General features: G+C 41.6%; 1 protein-coding gene across 11 annotated transcripts in view; it reads right to left on the bottom strand.

The window, feature by feature from the left end:
- Positions 1-24,956, bottom strand: part of Ptprm (protein tyrosine phosphatase receptor type M) — a 715,625-nt gene that overhangs the window by 259,890 nt on the left and 430,779 nt on the right. For all 11 annotated transcript variants that reach the window (XM_052750180.1, XM_052750177.1, XM_052750181.1 and 8 more), the window contains 2 exons: positions 17,883-18,084; positions 13,946-14,048 (listed from right to left, as the gene is read on the bottom strand). In XM_052750180.1, coding sequence (XP_052606140.1) covers positions 13,946-14,048; positions 17,883-18,084 — 305 coding nt within the window. The remainder of the gene's footprint in view (positions 1-13,945; positions 14,049-17,882; positions 18,085-24,956) is intronic.

Here is a 24,956-nt window from a genome sequence, read left to right as displayed (position 1 = left end):
TTAATTTTCAAAAGAGACAGATGTCTTAGTTAGGGTCACTGTTGCTGGGATGAAACACCATGACCAAAAAGCAACTTGGGGAGGAAAAGATTTATCTGGCTTACATTTCAACATTGCTGTTCATCAATGAAGAAAGTCAGGACAGGAACTCAAACAGGGCAGGATCCCAGAGGCAAGAGCTGATGCAGAGGTCATGGAGGGGTGCTGCTTACTGGCTTGCTTCCCATGGCTTGCTCAGCCTGCTTTCTAATAAAACCTAGGACCAGCAGCCCAGGGATGGCCCCACCCACCATGGGCTAGGCCCTCCCCCACTGACAACTAAATGAGAAAATATCTTACAGCTGGATCTCATGGAGGCATTTCCTCAGCTGAGGCTCCTTCCTCTGATGACTTTAGCTTGTGTCAACTCCACACACAAAATCAGTCAGTACAGGAAAGATGGATAGAGCAAGCATATTAACATATATTTTATAATACAGTGTTATCATTGTTCTATTTTCTTACTAGTGGAGTTGGTAAATGAAATTTTATCATAACTGTGTATACAAGGAAAAACATAATCCATTCAGGGTCTGGTAGTAGTCACAGTTTCAGGAGGCCACTGAAGGACTTGGAACATCTATATCTACTGCAGATAAGTGGGTCACGCCCATCAAACAACACAATAGCAAGAGCGAGGGGTCAAGGTCAAAGTGAAATACTAAATGTCACCTGCTCTGTAGCAGATGACAGCTGTGGAGGAAATTTAACCCAGTGTTCTCTTTAGCAAACAGCACTGAGAAAGTTTCTCCTTTTCTTTGAACAGCTTTTGTTGAGAATTGAGAAAGTAAATTGGGCTAGACTTTAATTCTGCCACTGCTAGTATCTGAGGTTTTAATTTAAATTGAGGGATTCTTAGGCTTTTTTTATGAAAATGGAAGAGTAGGTGGATTTCTAATGTTTATTGTACACATTTAAAAATTTTATCCACATATAACAATTGCTTTTATAAAATGGACAAACCATAATAATTACTTGTGTCACAAAGGGTCTCTCCACTCAACAGAATGGATTCTAACACTGTCTTCCTTCCGAATCAGCTTTTCCAGCTCATTTGTTATATGACACGATAGCCAAGGTCTCCATTTAAAAGCAACTTCTGGAAGCATCATATACAAGACGAAGCGCAACCGTAAAGACACAGCTGAAGAAAATGTTGAAATCAGTTCACCTGACATCTGCTCGAGGACCCGCAGGCCACGCTTTCCTGTCTTACTGATGTGTAACAGGTTCAGATGCCAAGTGCCAGTCTACCCAAGGGGCAGGACGGTGGCTCCACAGCCAGCTCTCTTCATCAGTTACGGGCCAAGGGATGCTTGCTGTCACAGCCAGCTCTCTTCATCAGTTACGGGCCAAGGGATGCTTGCTGTCCTTGCTCACTCATCCTACTGGAGCGACTCACGTGAACCAGCTGCCCAATACAGGACTTTTCCTGGTTCCTACAGACATAGGCATTATACAAGCTGGCTTCTACGTTGAAAAGCAAAGTACTTTGAGTACTGTATGGAGATCCCTTCTCTTTTATTACATCAAGGGATTTATCAATTTTATATATATATATATATATATTTATATATATATATATACCTCAATTTTATATATATATACCTCAATTATATATATATATATATATATATATATATATATATATATATATATATATATATATATATATATATATATATAAAAACCTCAATCCTTTCCTCCATCTGGATTGTACCACAAACAACCTCCAGGGAGGCACTCTCCTGGACTCTGCCCTGACTTCAATAACCAGGCTGCTGCTTCCTCATTTCTCTTACATGAAACCCCTTCATATAAAAATTATTTATCTTTTTGGACATTTGTGCCACAGTGCATGTGTGCAGAGCAGAGGGACACTTGTGAGGGCCGGTTCTACCATGTGGCATCAAACTAAGGCCATTACCTTCGGTAGTAAGTATGCAGTATGTTTCCCCTCTGAGTTATCCACAGCACTTCCCCTTTCATTGAGACAGGGTCTTGTGTATCTACAGGATGACCTCAAACTCTCTATGAAGGTGAAGATGAGGTTGAACTATGAAAGCCATTAGATGATGATGATGATGTGTTCATGATGAGTGTGTGTGTGTGTAAACACACTGGCCATGGAGTGCATGTGCGTGTTGGTCTAAAGACAATTTTGTGCAGTTGATTCTCCGTTTCCATTTCACATGGACTCTAGGTATCTAATTCAGGTTTCCACACTTGCATGGTAAACCCTTTATCCACTGAGCCATCTCAGGGGCTCCCTTGATTCTGAAAAGCCTATTGTGAAAAGCAAGCAGAATGCTTCTGACTTTGCACGTCTCTAAATCCTGATCCTGAATTTGCCTGATACAACCAGTTTGTCACTATCCTTTCCTTAGCCTGGGTCAGGTCTGACATTTGGATGCTATTGTGCCTAACATGCGGGGCTGGGAAGTGTGTCTCCTAAAAGAGGGCCTCCATCACCTCTTCCTGCGGCTTATAACCAGTCTGTTGTTTTCATCTGCTCCGACTCAGCTCCAAATTCACAAAAATATGTTTCAGTGAAGAGTTGGAGTCATTGGTGCCCCTGGATCACTGCCTTCAAGTCTTGGAAGATCCTGGGTGAAGAGGTCCACTGCTTAGTCATTTTTTTTTTCGGTCTTAGAAGTGCATGTTTTTGAAGGTATAATATAACCCAGAAGTGATTTCTAGGTTATGTGTGATAGTTGGATCACTGCTATTTGAAGGCATACTATAATCCAGCAGTGATTCCTAGGTTATGTGGGTGAGCATAGTACACATTGTTTGTGATTGATAGTTGGATCACTGCTATTTGAAGGCATACTATAATCCAGAAGTGATTCCTAGGTTATGTAGGTGAGCATAGTACATATTATTTGTAATGGATATTTGGATCACTGATATTTGAAGGCATTCTCTGCCTTACTTAACTTTGCTATCAATCCTACTTTTATTCACTTCTTGAATACCTAAAAGTGAAAAGAACCAGAAATGACCAAGAGGAAAAAAAGTTGTGCACAAAGATGGAGCTGGCTAAATGTTAGCTTTCTTGGGTCACCCACAATTAAAGAGTCCAAGGGACTCAGCTCTGCATGTTTCCTATGCTGCCATTTACCCATCTTACTCCCCACTTCAGGGCGTGTGCTGTGTGGGCGCAGTCACTCATTTACGAACTGTTTAGGTGCCCACTGTGTGCTAGGCACTGCCTCTCTTTAACAATCAAATTTGTTATTCTCGAATGAAGCATTCTTTAACGAAACTTAGTTTTTTTTGTGTGACGAACACCTACATGAACGTGAACAAAGGTAATTTTTTTTTCCAGGCAACAATTTAATGGAGGTTAGATGAACATTTGACAATTAAATAACCATTGAATGGGCTTCCCTTTTAGCCAGCTAGCGGCTACCTTACATCAAATACTCTCCTCCAGGTATATCACACTTAAATGGCTACCATCTACTCATCTCTAAAAATATTAAAGAAGAATTAAGTTGACTGGAGCAATTTCAAACCCCAAATGCCTTTTCATCCTTGGTCCACAAGACACATTAGATTTCCAAGCAGCCAGACCTCAAATCTATTTGCTCTTTAATAATTTAAACATTCATAGGTCAAACAGCTCTTTTCTATTCCCCTTTATCAACGTCTGCGTGCTAATGAAAAACAGCCAAGTCCTCTGGGCTGCCAAACTGCTGCCTACTGCAGTCCCCTGATGGGAATTAACATGTCATTAGTCCCCAGGTCAATGGTACCTTGACCACGCTGGTCTATTTTCTAATTTGTATGAATAACATCAAGTTACTTATGAATTTCATAACGTCTTTCCATCCCTAATCATAATCTTGAATCTAGCTTTGAAAATCTCACTGTTCAAATGGGTTTTCTAAAAAAGATTAAAGACAGCAAATTCTCAAGGCTGGAAAGCCGATCAGAAGTTTCTAGGCTCAGCGAGCTGAATTAAAATTCTATTATCCTTTTAATGTATTACTCAGTTTCCTTTTGTTTATTAAAGCCACATCATTCCTAGTGCTATGCATTCCGGAATTCAAAGTAACGAAAAAGCCTCCGACAGTATTTGCAATATTAAAGTATAACCCACAGTGAGAATGAATCTGCCAAGATGTGACATCATTGCATCAGAACTTACCAATGGAAAGAGACTTAATTTAAAATTTAATTTATGCTAGGCTTTTCTGTAACAAAACTCTAAGGCCTTTAGAAGGAGAAGAAATCTGCATTTATATAGAATATCACATGAAATGAAACACAGAGAAGAACATCTGAACATCTTTCATGTGCTTCCTTAAGCTAGAGAGTTCAAATGTGATGCAATGTTTTCAGCTGTCCCCTAACTCTGAGGCCTTTCAGAGGAAGCTTGCCGTAGCCTTGAATTTGACTTCAAATTTTTGACCCAATTCATTTCACAATTAAACACCTGGCTGTGAAGTCTGTTTTTCTTATTCGTTGATTCTATTTCTTATAGCATGGAACATTAGTGGGTGACCTGTCGTGAAACATTACGGGGTGACCCTGCTGGTCAATAGAAGGAGGACGGATGCAGAGGACAGGGATCAGAGAGATGTCATGACCCTTTCATTGTGTCCTTGGCTGATTCCTTAAAAAAGACACTTCCGATCATTTCAGAGGCTTACTGATACCATTCTTGGGGTGTCTAATAGTGAGTTTGCCTTCATTTGCAGGTCAGGGCACAGAGCATATATTCTATACATGTGAAAAGGGAGAGAGGGGCCGGGGAGAAGGTACAGTGGTTAGAGTTCTTCATATGCTTGCAGAAGACCTGAGTTCAGCTCCCAGCACCCAGAGGGCTAGCTTACAACCATCTCTAATTCCAGCCTCCGGGGACCCAACACCATTTTTTTGACTTCTGTGGGCACACACACACACACACACACACACACACACACACACACACACAAGCACGTATGCACACCCACACATGCACACACACAATATACAACTTTTTAAGAAGGAATGATTGTATCAATAGCTTTCTGAAGTCTAATTTTTCATTCTCCACAAAACAAGCACATGGTGTATAGTAAGTAAATAATGTAGGTTTGTTGTCACACTTCAATAAATTACATGCATCCCATTTTTTTTCAGATATAACTTTCTCCTAAATTTAACAATGAACAAAAGCACTCTGCACAACCTGGTAAGATGTAGTGAAGGGTTTTAAAAGTATTTCACCAGTTTGAAATGAAGAACTGGGATCAGAATTGAACCTGCTGTCACTCTGACTAGGATTCCTTGGTCCTTCAAGCAGAACGGGCATCGGGAGCAACTGATCTAACTAACATCAATTTGATTGTCCAATGAGAATGATACCTGACAGGTAGTTTTCTCCAGACAGTGGACAGCTAGTAGCACACGGCCCTAAGGGTTGTATGATCCCTGTTAGCAGTGCTAATTTCTCTTTGTCCTGCTGGGATCTGAAGGCTGGCCCCAGTTTGCTGTGGGAGCTTTGCAGGCCTCTACTTGCGTGTTTTATGATCTCTTGGCCATAACTCATGGTAAGGAGTTTCCCTGGTATTAGTAAGTCACTTGTGCTCTGTGTGTGAGTGTGCCTACTCAGGCATGCTTACAGTCCAATGCCCTGCTTCTCTGTGGACTTGGGATAAGATCTGCTATAATAAAATATTAATTACAGCTAAAAGGTTGGATGAAAACTATGAACCCAATTACAGACACATATCTTGAACAAAGGGCAGGGTAGAGAAGTCCTGTAGTTATGCAAGTTTCTGATAAAGATAATAATATAAAAAAGCCACCAGCACATTAGATGCAGGCTGCAAAGCTCTGTAAAGGGCACCTGCCATTAATCTTCACACCAGGAGCCACATTCTGAATAAACGAGCCCTAGATGGAACATCTTTTGGAGTAACTTTCAGGGCTTCGAACAACAAAGATATTTTCCATCGAAGTTCCTACTTTAGCTAAGCTTATCTTAATTCAATCATTATGACTCCATAACAAAACATGATTATAAAAATTAAAATTCAAGGTCAGTTGCCATAGTGAACATAACTAAACACCTCCAGTGACATGTACAGGGACAGAAACAATACTAAGGAAGATATACCAGGTGAAGTTGAGAGTGTTCTTAATCTGAAAGTATTAAAAAGTTGTGAATTTTGCAGCATCTTGGATTTTAGGGGTCCTCAACCAGTAGTCTAAACATATAGCTCTAAATTTGCTCAACTTCAAAATCTGAAACCTTCCTGGTCCTAAATGTTTTAAAGAAGGGATACTCACCCAGCACCTTATATAATACTCAATTTAGATTCTTTTTAGCCCTGAAAAGCTTCACTGTTTGTGGTTAGATGAGCAGAAATCTAGATGTGACCACCAAAGGAAGAAATGAACCCAAGGGGTGTCCCTGAAAAAACACTGAAGCCAGTAACCACAGGAAACCAATTCCAGTTTTGCCACTAAATCACCAGTTGCCTATGGAGTACCTTTCAAGCCCTAACATTTCATTATTCCTAGCACAAAACTGGATGAACTGTGATGTCAGTAAATGAGATGGAAATTCACGTTCCTGCCATCTTTTCTTTCCATAGAATACACCATGCATTTGGTTTTATGCCAGGCACTGAAATGACTACAGAGAAGGATAAGACATGGCCTGTATGTCCTTGGGTAGGTCAGTCTAAAGGTGTTAGGAACAGATAATACCAGAAAGAACTCTTACACAAGAATCTGAAAAGGGTTTGGGGCGTCAATGTTTACAATCAAGATATCTTGTAGCATCTAGTACATTGAAGACTTGTGACAGAACCTAGTGTCTAGCCATTGTTATCTGTTGATAACACTCAAAGGGCTGTTTATACATTGTCTATGTCTCCAAAATTCGGATAAAAATAAAACGAACAGAACAGAAATGGACATGATGGCACACAACTATAATCTTAGCTACTCAAGAGACTGAGGCAAAAGGATCTCTTGGACACAGGATTTAGAGGCTAGCCTAGGAAACACAGTGAGAAATTGCCTCAACAAACTAACAACCAAGCCACCCACCCAGCCAGACAGCCAGCCACCCAGCCACCCAGCCTGTCACCCAGCCAGCCACTCAGCCACCCACCCACCCAGCCACTCAGCCACCCCGCCAGCCAAACCAGCATCAAACACAGAATTCAAAGCCTTTGGGCAGCAAATGCATAATCCATTCACACCACTCATTTGTGAGAAGCCTTGTCACTTTGGCAGATGGAAAGTAGTGGCTGGGCCCTACTCTAGATTTGCTCTAAGAAACCTAGAGTCACCTGAGGTAGCCTTCAATGTGACAACAGTTTCCTCACTCAGTTCTTAGAGTGCCTACTGCAGGTAGAACTATGCTGTAGAACATGAAATCCAGATAGAAAACTGCCTGAATTGAAGAACAGAATGGTTTTTGGAAAAGGTAGGGGGAAGGGCCTGCCATCAGGCCTGTGCTCGGGGCTGGCCTCCATCTTCTCTCTGAAGCATGGCAGGCAAACTGGGAATCACTCCTGCCCACATAATAACTCCTAGGAGCTATAATTCCTCATAATTTAGCATACGGTTCAATATCCATTCAAATTGTAAAGGCCAACTCAAAACAGTATGCGTACTGGTGACTTGTGGTGTGAGGGAGGCCATGGCAGAGGGACAAGATCTTGGATCAAATACACAGACCCCCACATGGAAGATTATGTAGAAGAAAAGGAACTTGGAAAAGGGAAATGGTTGTGGCATATTTTTATGTATAAAGGCATGATTAAATAAGAGTTGGAGGCAAAGGTAATTTAAATTTCATTGTATAAATGCCACAACACATCTGCATTGCTATGATTGTTGATTATTATTGTTATTAATTATTGTTGTTGTTATTGTTCTCTCTTCCCTGCTGTTTTTAAAGCTTCTTACAAAGGATTCTTGAAGACCTAACTGTTGCTAAACTGAATTTTCAAAAAAGTGACTCACACGGCCATCCAAAAAGCATCATTAATAAAAGTGACCTTCGATCCCTGACAGCACACAGGAATCCAGAGTCTCGTCTTCAATATAAGTAGACTCCCTAAAAACACATGGAGGGAAGTGGTAGGCAGTGAGGGAATTATCAGTTTCTGATCACATGCTGAGGAGATTCAGCTCTGGTGGATGATGATCAAACAGGGTAATTCTGGCATCTGAAAAGCGAGGTTTGCTGAGAGAATGGCTTTTTGATCTTTGTGAGTATGCACCCTGATGAGCAGACTGGAAGGTGGAGTCCTTTCATGAATCATCTTAGCCAGAGATAGAACCTTTCTATGGGGTTTAAACCACGACTCAGTCTGACCTCCAGTGGCAGAGTTCATAGCAGTGACATGAATGCACACCTCTCTCTGAGCCACTGGGGATCTATCTTCCCGAAGACTCGGACTTGTAAGTGTGGTGATATTTTATTTGTATGTTAATAAATAAAGTTTGCCTGGAGATCAGAGGTCATAGCCAACCATAAATACAAGTCAGGCAGTGGTAGCACGCGCCCTTAATCCAATCACTTGGCAGGCAGGGTCTCTGTACGTTCAAGGACACACTAGGGAACAGCCAAGCATGGTGACACATGCCTTTAATCCCAGTAACAACCATAGAGACCTGGAGGTCTGTACAGATGGGCAGTGACAAGGAAGTGAGGTGGCTGGGCTAAGAGCCAATGAAAAGGCAGAACAGCAAGGCAGTAAAGGCACAGGTTAGACAGGAAGAAGCTGGTTCTCTGGGGAAGCTACAGCAGCATGGTGAGTTAAGGTTAGCTGGTGGCTCTCACTGTTTCTCTGATCTCTAAGGCTTTCACCCCTGTATTTGGCTCTGTGTTTCTTATTTAATAAGACTGTTTAGAAATTCGTCTACATGTAAGTATCTCACAAGTGGAATGAGTGTTTTGGAGAATTGTGGCCACAGGTGAGGATGACTGTAGACCTGCTGACTCAGCAAGAAAGCGCAATCAGAGATGCACACCTACATGAATCAGTTGTAAGAACTAAAACACTAACAGTCCTTTAACTGGCTCCTCACATCTAGAGCTTAACTCAAGACTGAGGGATGAAAAGACAAAACTGTAGGATGTGGGGAATGAATTTCAATTTCATTAGAAAGAGGTGCCTCAGTGGGATGCAATTCACACATTCCCATCTTGAAGAAGCAGGGAACTGAATCACTATGGTGAGGAGAAGAATACCAGCTGCTCCAGAGTCACTCTTGCCAGGCACTCCTCATCCAGAGTCTACTGTCCTGCAGAGGCCAAGAAACAGTTTCCCTTGTTCTATAGCTGAGTTCACATAACAGAGCAGATGACAGCCACAGCTAGGTAGTGGCTCAGGAGAAACAGGAGCAGCGACTGCCTTTCCTTAAGAGCTGCTATGTACAGATGGAGTCAAGAGCGTGGTGGTATTTTATTTGTGCACCCCAATAAAGCTTATCTGAGGATCAGAGGAAAAAGCCAGCCACTATATTAAAACCATATTAAACATAGAGGTCAGCCAGCGGTAGCACACGCCTTTAATCCTAGCATTTGGGAGGCAGGGATCTGTCTGGATCTCTGTGAGTTTAAGGCCACACAGGGAACAGAGCCAGGCGTGGTGGCACACACCTTTAATCCCAGCACTAACCACAGAGGTCTGGAGATCTGTATAGACAGACAGGAAGTGACAGAGCTAGGTTGAAAGAGGAAAGTGATGTAGCTGGGCAGAGAGAAGAAGTAAGAGGGCAGGGACAGAAAGGCATATAGGTGTGGGTTTACAGGAAGTAGCTCTCCCTGGAGGCTGAGGTGTTGGTGAGGTCAGGTTGGCTGTGGTTGTCCTATTCCTCTGATCTCTCAGTTTTCACCCCAATATCTGGCTCCGGGTTTTTTTATTAATAAGACCATTCAGCAATTTTTTCTCACACAAGAGAACTTGTTCCTTATGAGATCAAGTCCCAATCACTTGTCCATGCACAAAGAGCCCACGTGCCATCAAATATTAAGAAGCATCACAGAAGTGAGAACCACAGAAATTGTGTTTACAATTTTGTTGATGGACACAATGGTTGGTTGTTCAATGTTATGTAAAATTCTATTTTTTCCTGATTTCAGGATTGAGTGAGACAGAAGAAAGGGCTAGAGGACTAGGGCCAGTCTAAGCGCCCTGTGAGCATCGTTCTGAAGATGCACAGCAGGCACAAACGCTATGAGGCAGTCAGTATGGACAGACTATGGGTTGAAGTGCTTTAAAATACACTAGCTCACTTAACCCTCCGAAGAACCCCATGAAGTTCACACACGTACAGGCACCAAAAAGATAGTATTGATGGAACGAAAGATTCTTTCAGAGCCACAGGTAGAGAGACAAACACATGGGCTATTCCTGCCAGAAAACTGTTTTAAAAATACCCTGTTTATACTTCACACAACCTTCATGTTTTCAACCACCATCACCTGCATGTCAACGACATCACTTCTGACATTGGAAGCATCTTCAAGTGAGGTGCCTGCCTGTCTCTTGTCTTTCAATAGCCATGCCCTGGATTCTCTTCTCTGAGGTGACGCAGGTTCACAGACATGCTTGTGCTGACTCTCCTGACCAGACACCAACATCTGTTGACTAGCTGGGGGCATGCAGAAGGAGTCAGAGAAACATTCTTCATATAGTGCCAACATCAAACCAGTTTCAGGAAGTGTGACATGTTTTCTGAAAGTAGACAGAGTTCCTTCACTGGCTACTTTCCCGTAACATGAACACATGCACATGTACACACACACACATGCATACATGCACACACATATGTGTGCACTGACATGCACACACACATCACACACACATACACATACACACACACACACACACACACACACACACACACACACACACACACACCATAAAGCATTCTTGTTAGCACAAGAAAACATACAATTTATCCCTTATTTAGTTGCTTCCTTTCTGCCAAATTCCAAGAGTTGTTTTCTACTGGATCGTGTCTATACAGAATGAATGATAGAGAGAAGGCAGAAACGAGACCACTCTAACCAAGTAAAAGAAAATTAAGCCATTCCCTGTCTGGTTGAGGAAAAAACTGAATCCATATATAGACATTTTAATTCTATCTGGGGTGCTAGTTTACTGGCTGCAGTGATGGGATGTTCTTCGCCATCTCTGGATTTAAATAATTTCCTGTGACAGAGCTGAAGTGTCGGTCAATAAAAAGACAACCATCATTTACGTGGCGAACTATGTGCAATTTTGGGAATCTGTCTTAAACCAGCTGAGAGTTGATAGAATCAATACTCCATGAACTCACCCAGTGAAGTACACAAATGAGGAAGAATGAATTCCAACGCTGATGAATATGGATCCAAGAAAAATCAAATCAATGGAAAGAATGCATTTTGGAAATCACACGATGATAGTATTTTTGAACACACAATACTGTTCAAAACCCAGGAAAGCAAACAGATGTTTACCCACCCCCCTTTCCTCTCTTCATTCTAGCTTTTGTTTTACCATTTGGGAGGTGATTTTTGGATGGCAGCTTGATGATTTCATGTGCATTTTGCAAATTTCCAGATGTGTTCAGTGTTTTAATCTACACAATGGCTTTATATTGTAGGTCCATATGATTTCTCAATCAGAGTTCTTATTTCTCTAAACATTAAGGGAAATGGAGAGCCTAACAAACCCTATTCATTTTGAGAGAACTGCAGAAATTTTCTTCCAAAGCAGTCTTTGCAGATATATGGGTCTTCTCTCTTTTCAATGGATAATCAGTCCACTATGTTGTTCTATACAATGAGTCTCTTGAAGGGAACATTTGCTCTTATAAAAGAAGGAAGAATAAAACCTTGACAGGTGAGGCTGCGATCATTTCCTCTTTCAAATATGTGCCAAGACAATCTGCCCCTTTGAAGACAGCATCCTCCCAGTCAATTTGGAGAGACGATTTAGGTTTCCACGGTGTTCAGAGGACTTTTGAACTTGATGATTTTGTGACCACTGTGGAAACCCAAATCTTCCTGTATGTCAGAGAGATGGGTTTCATGAAGGTGACATAAGGTCTGAGGGATAAGCTGTGTGTTGGACTCTGATAAGTATTCGTGTGTGTGTGTGTGTGTGTGTGTGTGTGTGTGTGTGTGTGTGTGTGTGTGTGTGTGTTAACAGACATAAGAATAGAAGGCATACGTTTATCTAGAACTAACCATTAAGGTCTCCAAAAGCAGAACAAACATATAAAAATAAAGAATAGGACAATAACTTAGTGAGGAAAATAATAGAAAATAGAAAAGAGAAAGATAAGAGGATCATAGAGAAACTACTTCAAAGCATAGATTTGGAGAGATCCATGTGGTGATGTGGGTAGGAATCTGAGTGAGAGGTTTGAAGGTAGAAAGCAATAATGGGAAATGTGTAGAAGGCCTTTGTAGGACACAAGGGAACAGTGATAGCTGGTTTGGAGGGACCCTTAGCATCCTTGCTTCTTTCCATTTGTGGGCATGAACCTTGGTGACCACTGACTCTCTGACCGTGACACTTCACAGAATGAACAATACTATGCTCATTATTGCTGAGTCTGGAAAAATCATTAGCTTGGTCAGAATAAGTGATGCTCCCAAGGCTGAGGTCAGAGCATACATTTTTCATTTAATGGAAATCCAGCTTTTTGAAATGAAAAATGCCTGACCCGTGGTTATAAGAACACATGTGTCCTGGACAGTACCTGAGAATGTGTGCTTTGGGCCCATCAAATTATCAGACCTCTACGCTGTGCAAAAATCAGCTCAGGGAGCCATAGAGTGTCAAGTCACCCTTCTTGGTGGCAACAGCATACACGCTGAGGAGAGTGTGTCTGTATTCACTGTTTTAGCTAACCGTTTTTAAATTAGCATAAAGGACTCAGAGGGATTATGACATGTAATTCAACAGAATAGAACACCAATTGCTTTTACAAAATTCTCAAGCTGTTTTGAATATAAACTTCCATAATTCCACCCTAATCAACTAATACTGTTCTCTTGTGACCTTTGTCTCCAGAGACCTGTGTGTGCGTTGCCAAGCAGAGCCAAGTCCCACTATTTGCTCTGTAATATGGAAGCAGAAATGTCATCACATACAGTCAGGTTTTAAAAGGCTTATCAGACCAATTGCTCCAAAAGGAGCCCAGAGACAAACTGCACACAGCCTGTACTATGGATGGAGATGTTTCAACGGGGGGTATTCTATCCAGACTAAGAGACTGATGGAATGGTATCTGTTCAGATAGGGAGAGGAAAAATCTCCAAATCCCACTGAAGCGAGGAGAAGACATACACATCTATAGAGACCCATGATCATAGGACAGGTCCACTCCTGGAATTATTTTGTATCTTTCCTAGGAAGAATAAATATCTTTTTTTTTATTCATTTAATGTGAGGGTCCTACTTTGTAGTTTCTTATTTACATAAAACATAATGGAATGACTAATTGGGCCTAGATGTTGGTAATAATCTTAATCTCAAATAAAGACTTTATGATTTTTCCTAATAATTTTCTTTCCTTTAAAAAAATCATACATTAAATATACATTTGAGAAATTGGTCAATTTAAATATATTTTTAAAAAACCCAGCCCATTTAAAGCTCAGGAAGACATGTCCTCTGCCCCTGGGTGCCTGAACCACAGTAGGCTATTACCGTTGAGAGTCAAGCCATCTGGCCAGGAGGCTGGAGCTTTTCCCCACCATCCAAAGACTACCCGGTATTTCTACACCTCCCATAGAGGCCCCTTCATCCTCCGTGGTTGTTTCTTTTAGGGAGAGCTAATGAGGAAACAGCATGGAAAAGCCTAGAAAACACTGGAGAAATCAGTGAACATGACTGGAGCTTCCTTCTCTTTGAGCCAGCGTGGCCCTCCCTCTGTCCCTTACCTGACAGGTGCCCCTCTGCTTTGGGCAGGTTTCAACATCACTGTCACCGTGTTATCGGTCTGATTCAAAGGTGTCTCAAATTCATACGCCGGCATGGACGGTGCTAGGGGAAAAGATCAGATGGGAGACTCATTAGTTCTTTTAGTGACTGTTCACTTCTTTTTACAAAGGACACAGATCAAGTAATAGCCATCAATCGATCACACCTGAGGTTTACATCCATATAGTCCAGACACAAAGTGACAGGGACATTTTGCTCAAGTCATACAACCTCTCTGACCCTGAGCTGAGGATGAGAAGGGGCAGAAGGGACTGAAGAGGTGCTAGTGAGCCTCAATTTTTCCATTTCTGTTCTGGCTACCTGCTTGCAGTCTGTCTTTTTTTTTTTTAAAAAACAAAAAAATCAACAAACCATCTTGGAATATGTGTACTGTGATGGAAATATACAATGTGCCTTAAAGGCATATATGGAAGCTTTGGAGTAGTCACCAGCACCATAAAACCCAACGCCATGGTTCTCCCACTAAAGTCGACTTTTTCCATGTCCTAAAGACCCATCCAAGGGTTTAAAGAGGATGCTGGGAGCCAGAGAGACTTGTTGCAGTGAATTAGTGACGACCTGTGGACTCTTGGGAAAAGCATGGCAATGGGAAACGCATGAGAAACAAAGGCAGAATAAACAGCTTAGGCTTGACTTTCTCTCAGGGTTCATTTTCTACAGTACGGGGTGTAGGCACATTCAGTCTTGGGGTGTAATTTAGTAGGTAGAATGCTTGCCTATCATATACAAAGTACCAAGTTCAATCCCCAGCATCACAAAAACGGGGCACAGTGACACAGGCCTGTAATCACAGCACTTGGGAGGAAGAGGCGAGAGGATCATGGCCATCCTCAGCTCTATAGTGAATTTGAGGCCAGCCTAGGCTACATAGACTTTGAGTTTAAAAAAAAATGGAGAAGGAAAAGAAAGTACATTAATCCCATTTGAAGCTTTAGTTTGGCATCTCTTAAAATAGGGGCAACTAATTATGACAGTTCAAAAGGACAGATCTCCAGACAGTCCACAAACTTTTGAGTTCTTCCTAACAGGGAAAATGTTTGAAGAGTTTTTTCTTATTCTTAAGAACTTCACACTTTTATACAATGAAACATGATCATATCTACGCCTGTATTCCCCTCTCCAACTCCTCACAAATCCTTCCCAACTTCATGCTGCCTTTTTCCCTCCCTCTCTCCCTCCCTCCCTCCTTTCCTTTTTTCCTTCCTTTCTTCCTTCTTTCTTTCCCAGCTTCATGTTCTTTTTTCCTTCCTTCCTTCCTTCCTCCTCCTCCTCCTCCTCCTCCTTCTCCTCCTCCTCCTCTTTCACAGCAACCTACTAAGTTCAGTTAGTGCTGCCCTTACATGTATGGGTGTAGGCCCATCCACAAGAGCACAGGAAATCTATTAATGGCCACAGGCTAAAAAAAAAAAAAATCAAAAGAATGATTCTTCCCTCCCCAGCTATCAACTATCAACAGTTCTCAGCAATGGACTCTCCTTAGTCATTTCTAACAATCTCTCTTTTCTAGAAATGGGTGTCTCAGCATAGCCTAGCAACTGTACACTTCAATAATTCTCCTCCAGACAGATTCGCAGACTCCCCTCGGCAGGGAACTGCGATGCAGGAGCTGCCAGTCTCATAGAGATCCCCTTCTGTGAGCAGTCTTCTCAGTTGTCTTATAAGGGGAAAAGCTTTTATGTAAAAATGGTGAGTTATTTATTAGCCACATCTATTAAGTTTTCCTAAGCATTCAAAATCAGTTCTAATTCCATTAAGAATTAACTCGACTTCACAACATGCAATTGTGTGTTGGATGCAAGCATCTCTCTCTCTCTCTCTTAGGTCCATAAAAACAGAGAACAGGGCTCAGGAACTATAACCTAACTCCCTTCCCATCTCCTCTGGCCTGAACTGGGATCTTGCTCTGTTTGCTGAGGCTGGCCCTGAAATCCCAGGCTTAAACTATCCTGCCAAGGCCTCCCAAGTAGCTGGGAACCGAGCATAGCAGTGTGGTTTTAATACCATAAAAGTCAAATCAGTACTTTTGATGAGCTTGTATAGAGCAACTGAAATGTCAAGTTTCTTTGCTTTGGGATAGAATTATATGAACTTGAGGTGGCCAGACTCATATTCATTGGAATTTTTATATAATATATGGGAAAGCTTAATTATTTTTCTGATGGAACTTCTCCCTTATGATAATACTCATAGAAATATGATCTCTACTGGAGAAAAATAATAAAACTTACTCAGAAGTAATACATATTGGCATATATTTCCTCTTTGAGTTACCATGAGAAATTGATACAATAGGTAGTATCATATTAATAGGGAGATATTCACTTAAGATCCGAGGAAATACATTAAAATCATCCCAGTATATAGACTTTCTTAGCCAATCCCAATAGCAGTCGATGAATATGTTTGCCCATGTATGCCATTTTTTAACCTCACAGAAAAACTTATTTTTCCAACTCTGCACTGTCCTTATATCATGTATATTAAACTTCGAGTCAAATCTGTGCACAAAAATACCTCATGATGTATAAAATATCCCCCAAGTTATAATTTCTTAAAAACTCCTTTCCCTTCAAGCCTACTAGAACATTTAAAATACTCTATTTTGGACACTGATTTCCTTCTGTTTCAAACAAAACCTTTTATAAAGGCAAGGAAGAAGGGTAATACATACAGGAATCATGCTGACTATTACTAAAGTAGCCCCTGGAGCTGGTTAACTTGTCTGCTGTCCTCCTACTTCTTCATAGCTGTTATGGCTTGGCTATAAAAATGTCACCAGAAGGCTGACATGTTGAAAGTTTGGTTCTTGGTACATGGTATTACTGGGTTCTGCGTAGAAACTGCAAATCTTATCAAAGGATCAATTGACTGATGAGTTCAAATCTGAATGGACTACTTGGAGGCAGCAGCAAGCCTTTTCAGACTGAGAAGTCACAGAGGGAGAGGTTTGGAAGGGTCCATTTTGTCCCAGCATCTCCCCTTTATTCTCTCTGATTCCCATTCACCACGGGATGCACAGCTATGTTCTGCCACATTCTTCTCACTGGGATGTGCAGTATCTTCTCAGGCCCAGAGCAGTGAGGCCAAGAATCACGGCCTGAGACCTCCGAACTGTGAGCTAAAATAAAGTCCATTCTCCCTCTCCCTCTCTCCAGTATTTTGTCTGGACAGTGACAGAAGGATGACTAACAAAACACACTATACAAAGTTCAAGGCCAAACCCAAATATTTTGCCACTCATAGCCAGGGGAGGAAGAAAAAAAGATAATGTTCATGGAATTCTGTTTATTGTGGTTACACATTCTATACCAGATGGCAACTTCATTTCCTCCTGTCTGAGGAACGCAGGCATTTTCTGCACAGATGCACATGCCACATCTAGTCTTCAAATTGTATCTTTTGCTGGGAGATGGAACTGGGTCTGTAAAAAAGCTGGAGCCCTGACTGTTTGATGCTATGTATTTCCGTCTCTATGCAGGATGGAAAGCCACCAACAATGTAGATCCTATGGACAGAATACAGGCACTGCTTTCTTCCCAGTTCATGGTTTACATCAGAGTTTCTCCAACACAGCTGCTCTGGTGACCCAGGGTTGCTAAGGGGACTAGAGGACCTCACTAGAAACTTCTGCCTTATAATCTAGTCCTTCAAGGCAAACTGCTAAAACACTGGCCATGCACTAATACAGGAGGGCCAAGCCCTCAAATGCTAAATACACAGAGCATTTTATTTTAGTCTCTGAGTCTGTTTTAGGCACCCAGAGCGGTGATAATAAAATTTATCATTATGTTTCATCTTTGCCTTTTTGATGATAACAACAAAAAGGCACAAAATGCCACTTCTGATGAAAGGCATTAACTCATCACTATTCAATACCTGATATTTTGGTGGTGAACTGGTTTGTTGCCGGAGGTCCGAACCCCTTCACTGTGCTGGCTCTGATGGTGAAGGAGTATGTGGTTCCAGGATACAGGCCAAAGAAGAGAAAATGGGTTTCATTTCCTAGTTTTGAGACTCTTCCACTTTGGTTGGATAGATCTATTTCCGGGTCAAAGGAACTGACTGCCTTGTAGGTGATCTGCCAAGGAATAAGAACATGATGGTGACTCTAGAGAAGTTGGATATCGATCTCATCTTTATCTGACAAGCCTTCTGATGGGGGCATTGTCGGACTTGTCCGGATAAGTTCTTCCCTAGTTGCTTCCGACCTCAAGTCCAATGAAGACACATAGCAACTCAGCCCGAGCTTCTGAGTTGCTACCTGTCTAGAGGGAGGGGCTTAAAGTCAATAGGTTAGAACATGAAAGATGGGTTCAGCATAATCTGATACAGTGAAATTGTTTGATTTCGATGTGTCCCAAGAGCTGATTTAGAAAAAAAAAATACAACACATCCAAACTGGCAACTGGCTCAGACTGATAGGCATTGGCAAGAATAGAGGCCTCATCTCTAATCTTTGGCCATTATCTGATTTGGCCATGAATAGGATACTTGTATTTCCCAAACAAGGCCACATTGAAGTATTTCCATCCATGTGACTGACAATGTCTGCTCCAAAAATAAATCTGAGACGCATGCCAGTAAGTCTTGGTGCTGCAAATGGACAGCTATTATGGGTCAGAGTCATTGACATTTTTCAGAGCAATATTGTCCAACAGAACTGTCTGTCATGGTGGAAATCTTCTATTCCCTATTAACACAGTGGCCACATGCTATATGGGGCCATTGAGAATGTGAAATGTGGCTACTGACACTAGGAATTGAAAATTTCATTTACTTTTAATCAAATAAAATTGAGATTTAAATTGCTATGAGTGACTAGCAGCTGTCCCCCAGTGAGTATGACTCTAGGTATTTTTACAACATTTGCCATGGAATAGACATTCTCACTCTGGATGAGGCTGGAATGTTTGAAAATAAACGGAACATAGGTGCCTTTAAATTTTGCCTTTTCAAGTGATTTTAAAAAAAGGATTTCAGTATGATAGTTCATCAGTTACTCAAGAGCACACACTTTAGTGGTGATTACTAACTTCTACTGGTTGTAATGACATAATTTTTAAATGTGGCATATTCAGAAGTTTTAAATTGCAAAACTGAGCACTTTTCACGCTTCTAAATAGGTAAACCTACTTGTAATTTATGTGCAAGAACACTAACACTGTTATTATGCGGAGTGATAATTGACATTCTTTTTTTCTTATATTTACACCATGTCATTATAATTAAGAAGACCTCTTTGAAAGAATATTTAGATCGAGTCACCTGAGCTATGGCAAGGGAATGTTTGCCATGTATATTAATCACTGCAGTGGGTGGCGTCACCAAAGTCAGGCAATTCTGTTGTTAACCCTCTCACTGATGGCTCTTCAGAGGCTGAGGACTTTGAGAAGACAAGAAACCAGCTCCACTTCCAGCAGCCCAGGAGGACTGTGGGGGAGCCTCCTCTGCACCTGCCTCCTAGCTTAGCTCTCTATCCTGAACCCTCCAGAGTGGAATGTGGCAGGTGTATCCGCTCCCCAACATTCATCTATTCATTCATTTATAGACTTGAAACATTTGTAGGGTGCTTCTGACCATGCCCAGCACTGTGTTCTGGGGGGTCTCCTTGGCAACTCAGATGCTGTGACTACCCTGTATAGGGTAAGCAGGGTGGTACATAACTGCAATCTCAGTTATGATGAATGTCATTATAGGGATGAATACAGTGTACAAAGGACAAGTTCATCTTCCTGTAAACTCTGCCGTCTAGACTTCAGCAAAGCAAATGTGAAAAATCCCAGACCCTTTGCTTCTTCCCTTAGACCTGTGGTCACCTGCCTATCTGGCTGCACTTCTGAAGACATGACAATCATGCTGTCCTCTGTTCTGTGAGGTGACATGTCTGCAGGGTCCCAAGGACACTTACAGAGCCTTTTGGACAATGTTCTTGCTAACCTGCCTAGAACAGGACCAAGTTGCCTCTGTGCTGGGTTCTCTACACATCCCCACCTGCTGGTTGCATGAATGGTGACTGAATGATGTGCTGTGGCTAGCAGATGGACCGGACACTTGACTTTAGGACTGGGTGTGGTAGAACTGAGGAACTCAACAATAAAAACATACCAGCTAAAAACACTAACTATGGAAGAAACAAACACAATGCTAATATAAGAAGCTTTGTCAGGGAGAAAGTTCCACAAAACCATTCAAAATTCCTGAGGAAAGAGATGCTGAGAAACCTGAGAGGACCTGAAGTCTGTAAAGAAACATTCGGGCCATGAATTTGGGGGTAGAACCTGACTTAAGTCCTGCAGCAAGAGTGCTGGGGACCCAAGGAATGAATAGACGGAAGGCCTGTGAGGTCTCTGGAGGTTAGGGGGGTAGGGGCATGGGCTCCTTTGTGCTTGATTCTGTACATTGAGATGAAGGACTTGGATATATCCAACAAGGAAACTGAATATTTTGGGTATGGAAACAAAACAATTTGATTGGTTTAATAAAAATACCCTCTTGATGGGCAGGTGGGACTTTAATTTTATTGTAGGGGTTAATAGAGGGAGTAGAGAAACCACTGGCAAGTGTTGTAGGATCCAGTGGCTAAAGCTGTGTTGTGGATGATAGAATATAGTCAATGTCTCAGACTAAAGTAGGAGTGGGAGGCAGCAAGAAAAGAAAAGAATGATAACAGGAACAAATTAGACAGCAGACAGTGATAGATTGCCAGCATGGTGGAGCCGAGGAGCCACCTCATTTGGTCAAAGGATCATATCCCTCATTGAAAGGGAACAGGATGGATGAGGATGCACTTAAGGATGAATGTAGACATTTGAAATGCTCTTGTGGACATGACGGAAGTAGGGTATGAGAGAGGTCTAGACTGGGGATAGAAATTGGGGAATGGATATGAAGATAGTACAGGGGACGAAGATTCTGATGAGAATTCAGGTGACATTAGTTAAGAATTGTGTCTATCTGTGCCTCAGGTCAGAACCTCAAATCTGCATATTTGTTAAGTGTCCTAAGTCTGGCTTTCCAATCACAGAGCAGCCAAAGCCATCGGCTGAGGCTGGTCCATAAGCCTTACATGGTGACAAGTCTTGGACGCTGTGAATCTCCTGTTTAAGTTTTAAACCATGATTTAAACATGTCATAGGCAGAGGAATGTTTCCTGTAATTGCATCGCCTTTTGGAGGATCAAGTGATGTCTTAATGTTCTTTTAGGTCTCACTGTGATCTGTTACCATTTGGTACTTGGTATATTTTCCAAAAGAGACTACTGGAGAGCACAGAGGTGTGCCTGAGAGCACGGGAGCATTCACCTCCTGGCAAAGCAGGGTCTTGGCTCTACTAGCACATACTAAGCAAAGGCTTCACTGAGGGGCTCAATGACCACCACCAGGTGGCCCCAAACTGCTGTGGGATGTCTTTCTGTACACTGTGAATATGTGTTGCTCTGATTGGTTAATAGATAAAGCCATTTGGCCTATGACAGGGCAGCTTAGAGACAGGCAGGAAATACAAGCAGGTAGACTGGAAGAAGAAAGGCAGAAGGGAAGAGACTCAAGATAGCCGCCCAAGGGAAAACATGTAATGGGATGCAGGTAAAGCCACAGAACATGTGGTGATACATAGATTAGTAGTTACGGGTTAATTTAAGATATAAGAGCTAGTTAGCAAGAGGCCTGCCATAGACTATATGGTTTGTAAATAATATAAGCCTCTGTGTGTTTACTTGGGTCTGAGCGGCTGCAAGACTGGGCGGGGCACAGGAAAACTTCCAGCTACACCAAACTGAGTCAGATAGAGGATTTGTAACTGTGTTTTAGCTTCAACCCTTTAATAATTTGGTAAAAATTATAGACCCTGCTCCTCTTTCCTTATAAAATACAAGCAAATCCTAATTCATGCCTTCCTCAAAATTACGAATTATCTTATCTACTTCTAAAGACAAAAATATGCATTAAGGATCAGAAAGTTCATATGTCCTATCCCCTAAACTTATAGGAGTCTGAATGTCAGAAATTACAAAGCTCCCCAGGACTAGGAGGTGGCCAACTCCACAAGTGCCTCCTGCCACACAGGTTGCAAGCAGTGAGCGGTTGTTGGCCTGGGCATCATTATTCAGTGTACTACAGTATCCCGCCAGGCTCAGGCCAGAACATAATAGTTCCTTCTAGCATTTCATACTTTCAGCTGGTCATTCAGCTGGTACATACTAAGTACCTATTAGGCACTAGGCAGTAGAGAAAGCAGAGGGAGGGCTCCCAGAAGAAAAGTTTGGGCAAGCTCTTACACCAGTACTACATTGCTGGCTGAGGGCAGAAAACGTTTTAATGAAGCCACTATAAAGAACACCGATTGCCCTCTGGTGGGTCCCAGTAATTTTATGGGATGCCCCTAGACAAAAGCAAAGTGACACCTGAATGAAGTGGTGGGGACGAAAGGTGTTAAACTGGTGAGATGGAATGGCACTTGCTTATATTGGATGATTTCTGATTGCAGTTAAGTGCCTGGAATCTTCTAAAATTATCTTCCCCTTTTCTCCTTAAAGGCTCCAACTCGACGGTGCCAGTTTCACAGAGAGCCAAATGGAATAGCCTTTTAGGGGGCTGAAATCTTATAGGGAGCATGAGTTGATGGTAATTGCAGCCAGCATAAAATACAGGTCTTTAATTGGGGTCTGAGCAATTTACTCTGTGAACACAAAGGAATGGGTAATTAAATTTGACTTCAGGGGTGAGAAGGGCCAGGGTACTTCGCAGGCAACTACAGTAGTTGAAGGAAATACTGAAAGAACAGCAGAAGCACACTCTAGGAGGCGTTGGACGAGGGCCGCAGGAGGGCAGAGGCACATGAGCAAAAAGTAGAGTGGTGTGAAAAATTCAGAAGGCTCTTGGAGGAAAACCAAACACTGAGGACCATGGCCCATTAAATCCAGGAGAAAAAAATGCAACAAGGAGTACTACTAATAAATAATAATTGGGATGAGATCCAGGAGTAGCTGTAGTTCCTTTGATTTCTTGAAGAGTTATTTATTTTTATTTTGTGTGTATCGCATGAGTGTCTGATTGTATGTCCAGGCACCACATGCATGCAGTGCCCACAGAATCGGGAAGAGGGCATCAGTTCTGGGATGGGAGTTCCAGATGGTTGTGAGCTACTTTGTGTGTGCTAGGAATTGAACTCAGGTCCTCTGGAAGAAAACGCAGTGCTCTTAACCACTGGGCTATCTCTATAGCACCTAATAGTTACCACTTAGAAGAAAAAGTGGGAAGGTTGCTTTACTTTGAATACTTTTGTACTTATATTTATTCTGAAAGCATTATTTATTACAGTTACAACTTGACCAGGTACTTAACATTGAAGCTAAGCTTCCTAACATGGCCCCTCAATTCCCAGCTCTTCTTCAGGGTTACCAAGCTCAGACAACCCTTAACATATGAATGGCATCAGCAGGCAACCTCGGGACCATTCTGCTTTACTCTGGGTCAAACTTAACTTTCTGTGCAAGTCTCACATGCAACTGAGAGTCTGGGGTCGGCAAAGATTAAATTTTTTCACAGTTCTCTAGTAGAGAAGGTAAGCTTCATTTTGTGGTTTTTGTCTTCTTCCGAGATCTTATACACACTGACCACAAACCTATAAATGTGTAACTCTCTTGGCCATAGGTCTAGAATTAACTACAGACAACTTAGAGAAAAAATTAGTGAGATGCGGTATCTATATGTTATGTATTTGGGAGTATTATTCACTGACAGATCTTTAGAAATAGGTTCAATATTCAAGTTTAAATTGTTGTAGGCAGTCTCACATTGCCTATGGAAAAGGCAGCATATATTTTCCACCAACAGTCTATATACGCACACATTTCTCCATGCCATTGGTCAAATTATCCATTATAGAAATCATACAAAACCAGATACATGTTTGTTTGAGATTATACAAAATTAAACAAATTTATTTCCTATTTAAGTTTCTCCAATTCTTATTTACATTTAGTAAGGATACGATCACATGCTTCTAGGTCGGTTAGAGTTCCTTCTGAGCTGCATCCTCTTCCTCATTGCATGTCTCCCTCTGATGGGCTCTTTGTATCATGCTCATCCATCTGTCTCAAATCTGTATAGACCACAGCTATCAGCCCATTTTTTGCCATGAGTGTTGGAAACGATCACTCCAAGCGTTCTGTTGACACTGAGACTTTTTTCATCATTATGTAGTTTAAGCCTTATGCAAACAAAATTCACTGATCTTTGTTCACATGTCTCCCAAGGCTTTTTGTCCATGTTTGGAAAGATGGAATACAAAAGTTCCTCTAATTTTTTTGTTAGAGTTCTCATGAGATTGACTTTGCATATCAATCATGAAAGTGTCTTGTATTTACTTTTGCATTATGGAAGCTGGTGACCTCACAGGGTGTGTGTAATTGTAATCAAACATGCTTTTGCTAACACTAAATGACATCCATCTAAATTGATAAATAAAACTGTACTATAGTTTCTGCCTTACAAAAATTTGAACTTGCCTCCATTTCTAACAGTGGCTAACTCTAAAAGAAAAACTGGGATGCTTATTCTACTTTGAACACTGGCATCCTTAACAGGTTCAGCAGGAGAACAGTATTATTTCATAATTTGACAAGAGAGCCATTGAGGATGGACATAATTACCAAACCTGGATATTTTGGAAGATAATTGACAAAATGAAATGGCTAAAGTGAAATGCAGTTATGAGAAGGTTAGATCAGAATTATGGCAAGGCAAACAGAAAGGAGAGGCAGATTAGTGAAGGGATGAGGGGGAAGTTAGAATGAACAGAAGGATGGGAGACCATGTACTGCTGTCAAGTTTAGAAAACAAAGGATGCTGTTAGTGCTTTTCAAACGCCAATGCTTTAGTGTACTGTTAGAAGGCACAAAAGAACCCCCCCCCCCCAAAACCAATCAAACCCAGCACCTGTATTCTTATC

This window comes from Peromyscus californicus, unplaced genomic scaffold (assembly GCF_007827085.1).
Source record: "Peromyscus californicus insignis strain IS unplaced genomic scaffold, ASM782708v3 Scaffold_21__1_contigs__length_65335640, whole genome shotgun sequence".
Taxonomy (NCBI): Eukaryota; Metazoa; Chordata; class Mammalia; order Rodentia; family Cricetidae; genus Peromyscus; species Peromyscus californicus.
The sequence above is the reverse complement of the archived record's forward strand: the minus strand, read 5'-3'. Positions and strand labels throughout refer to the sequence as shown.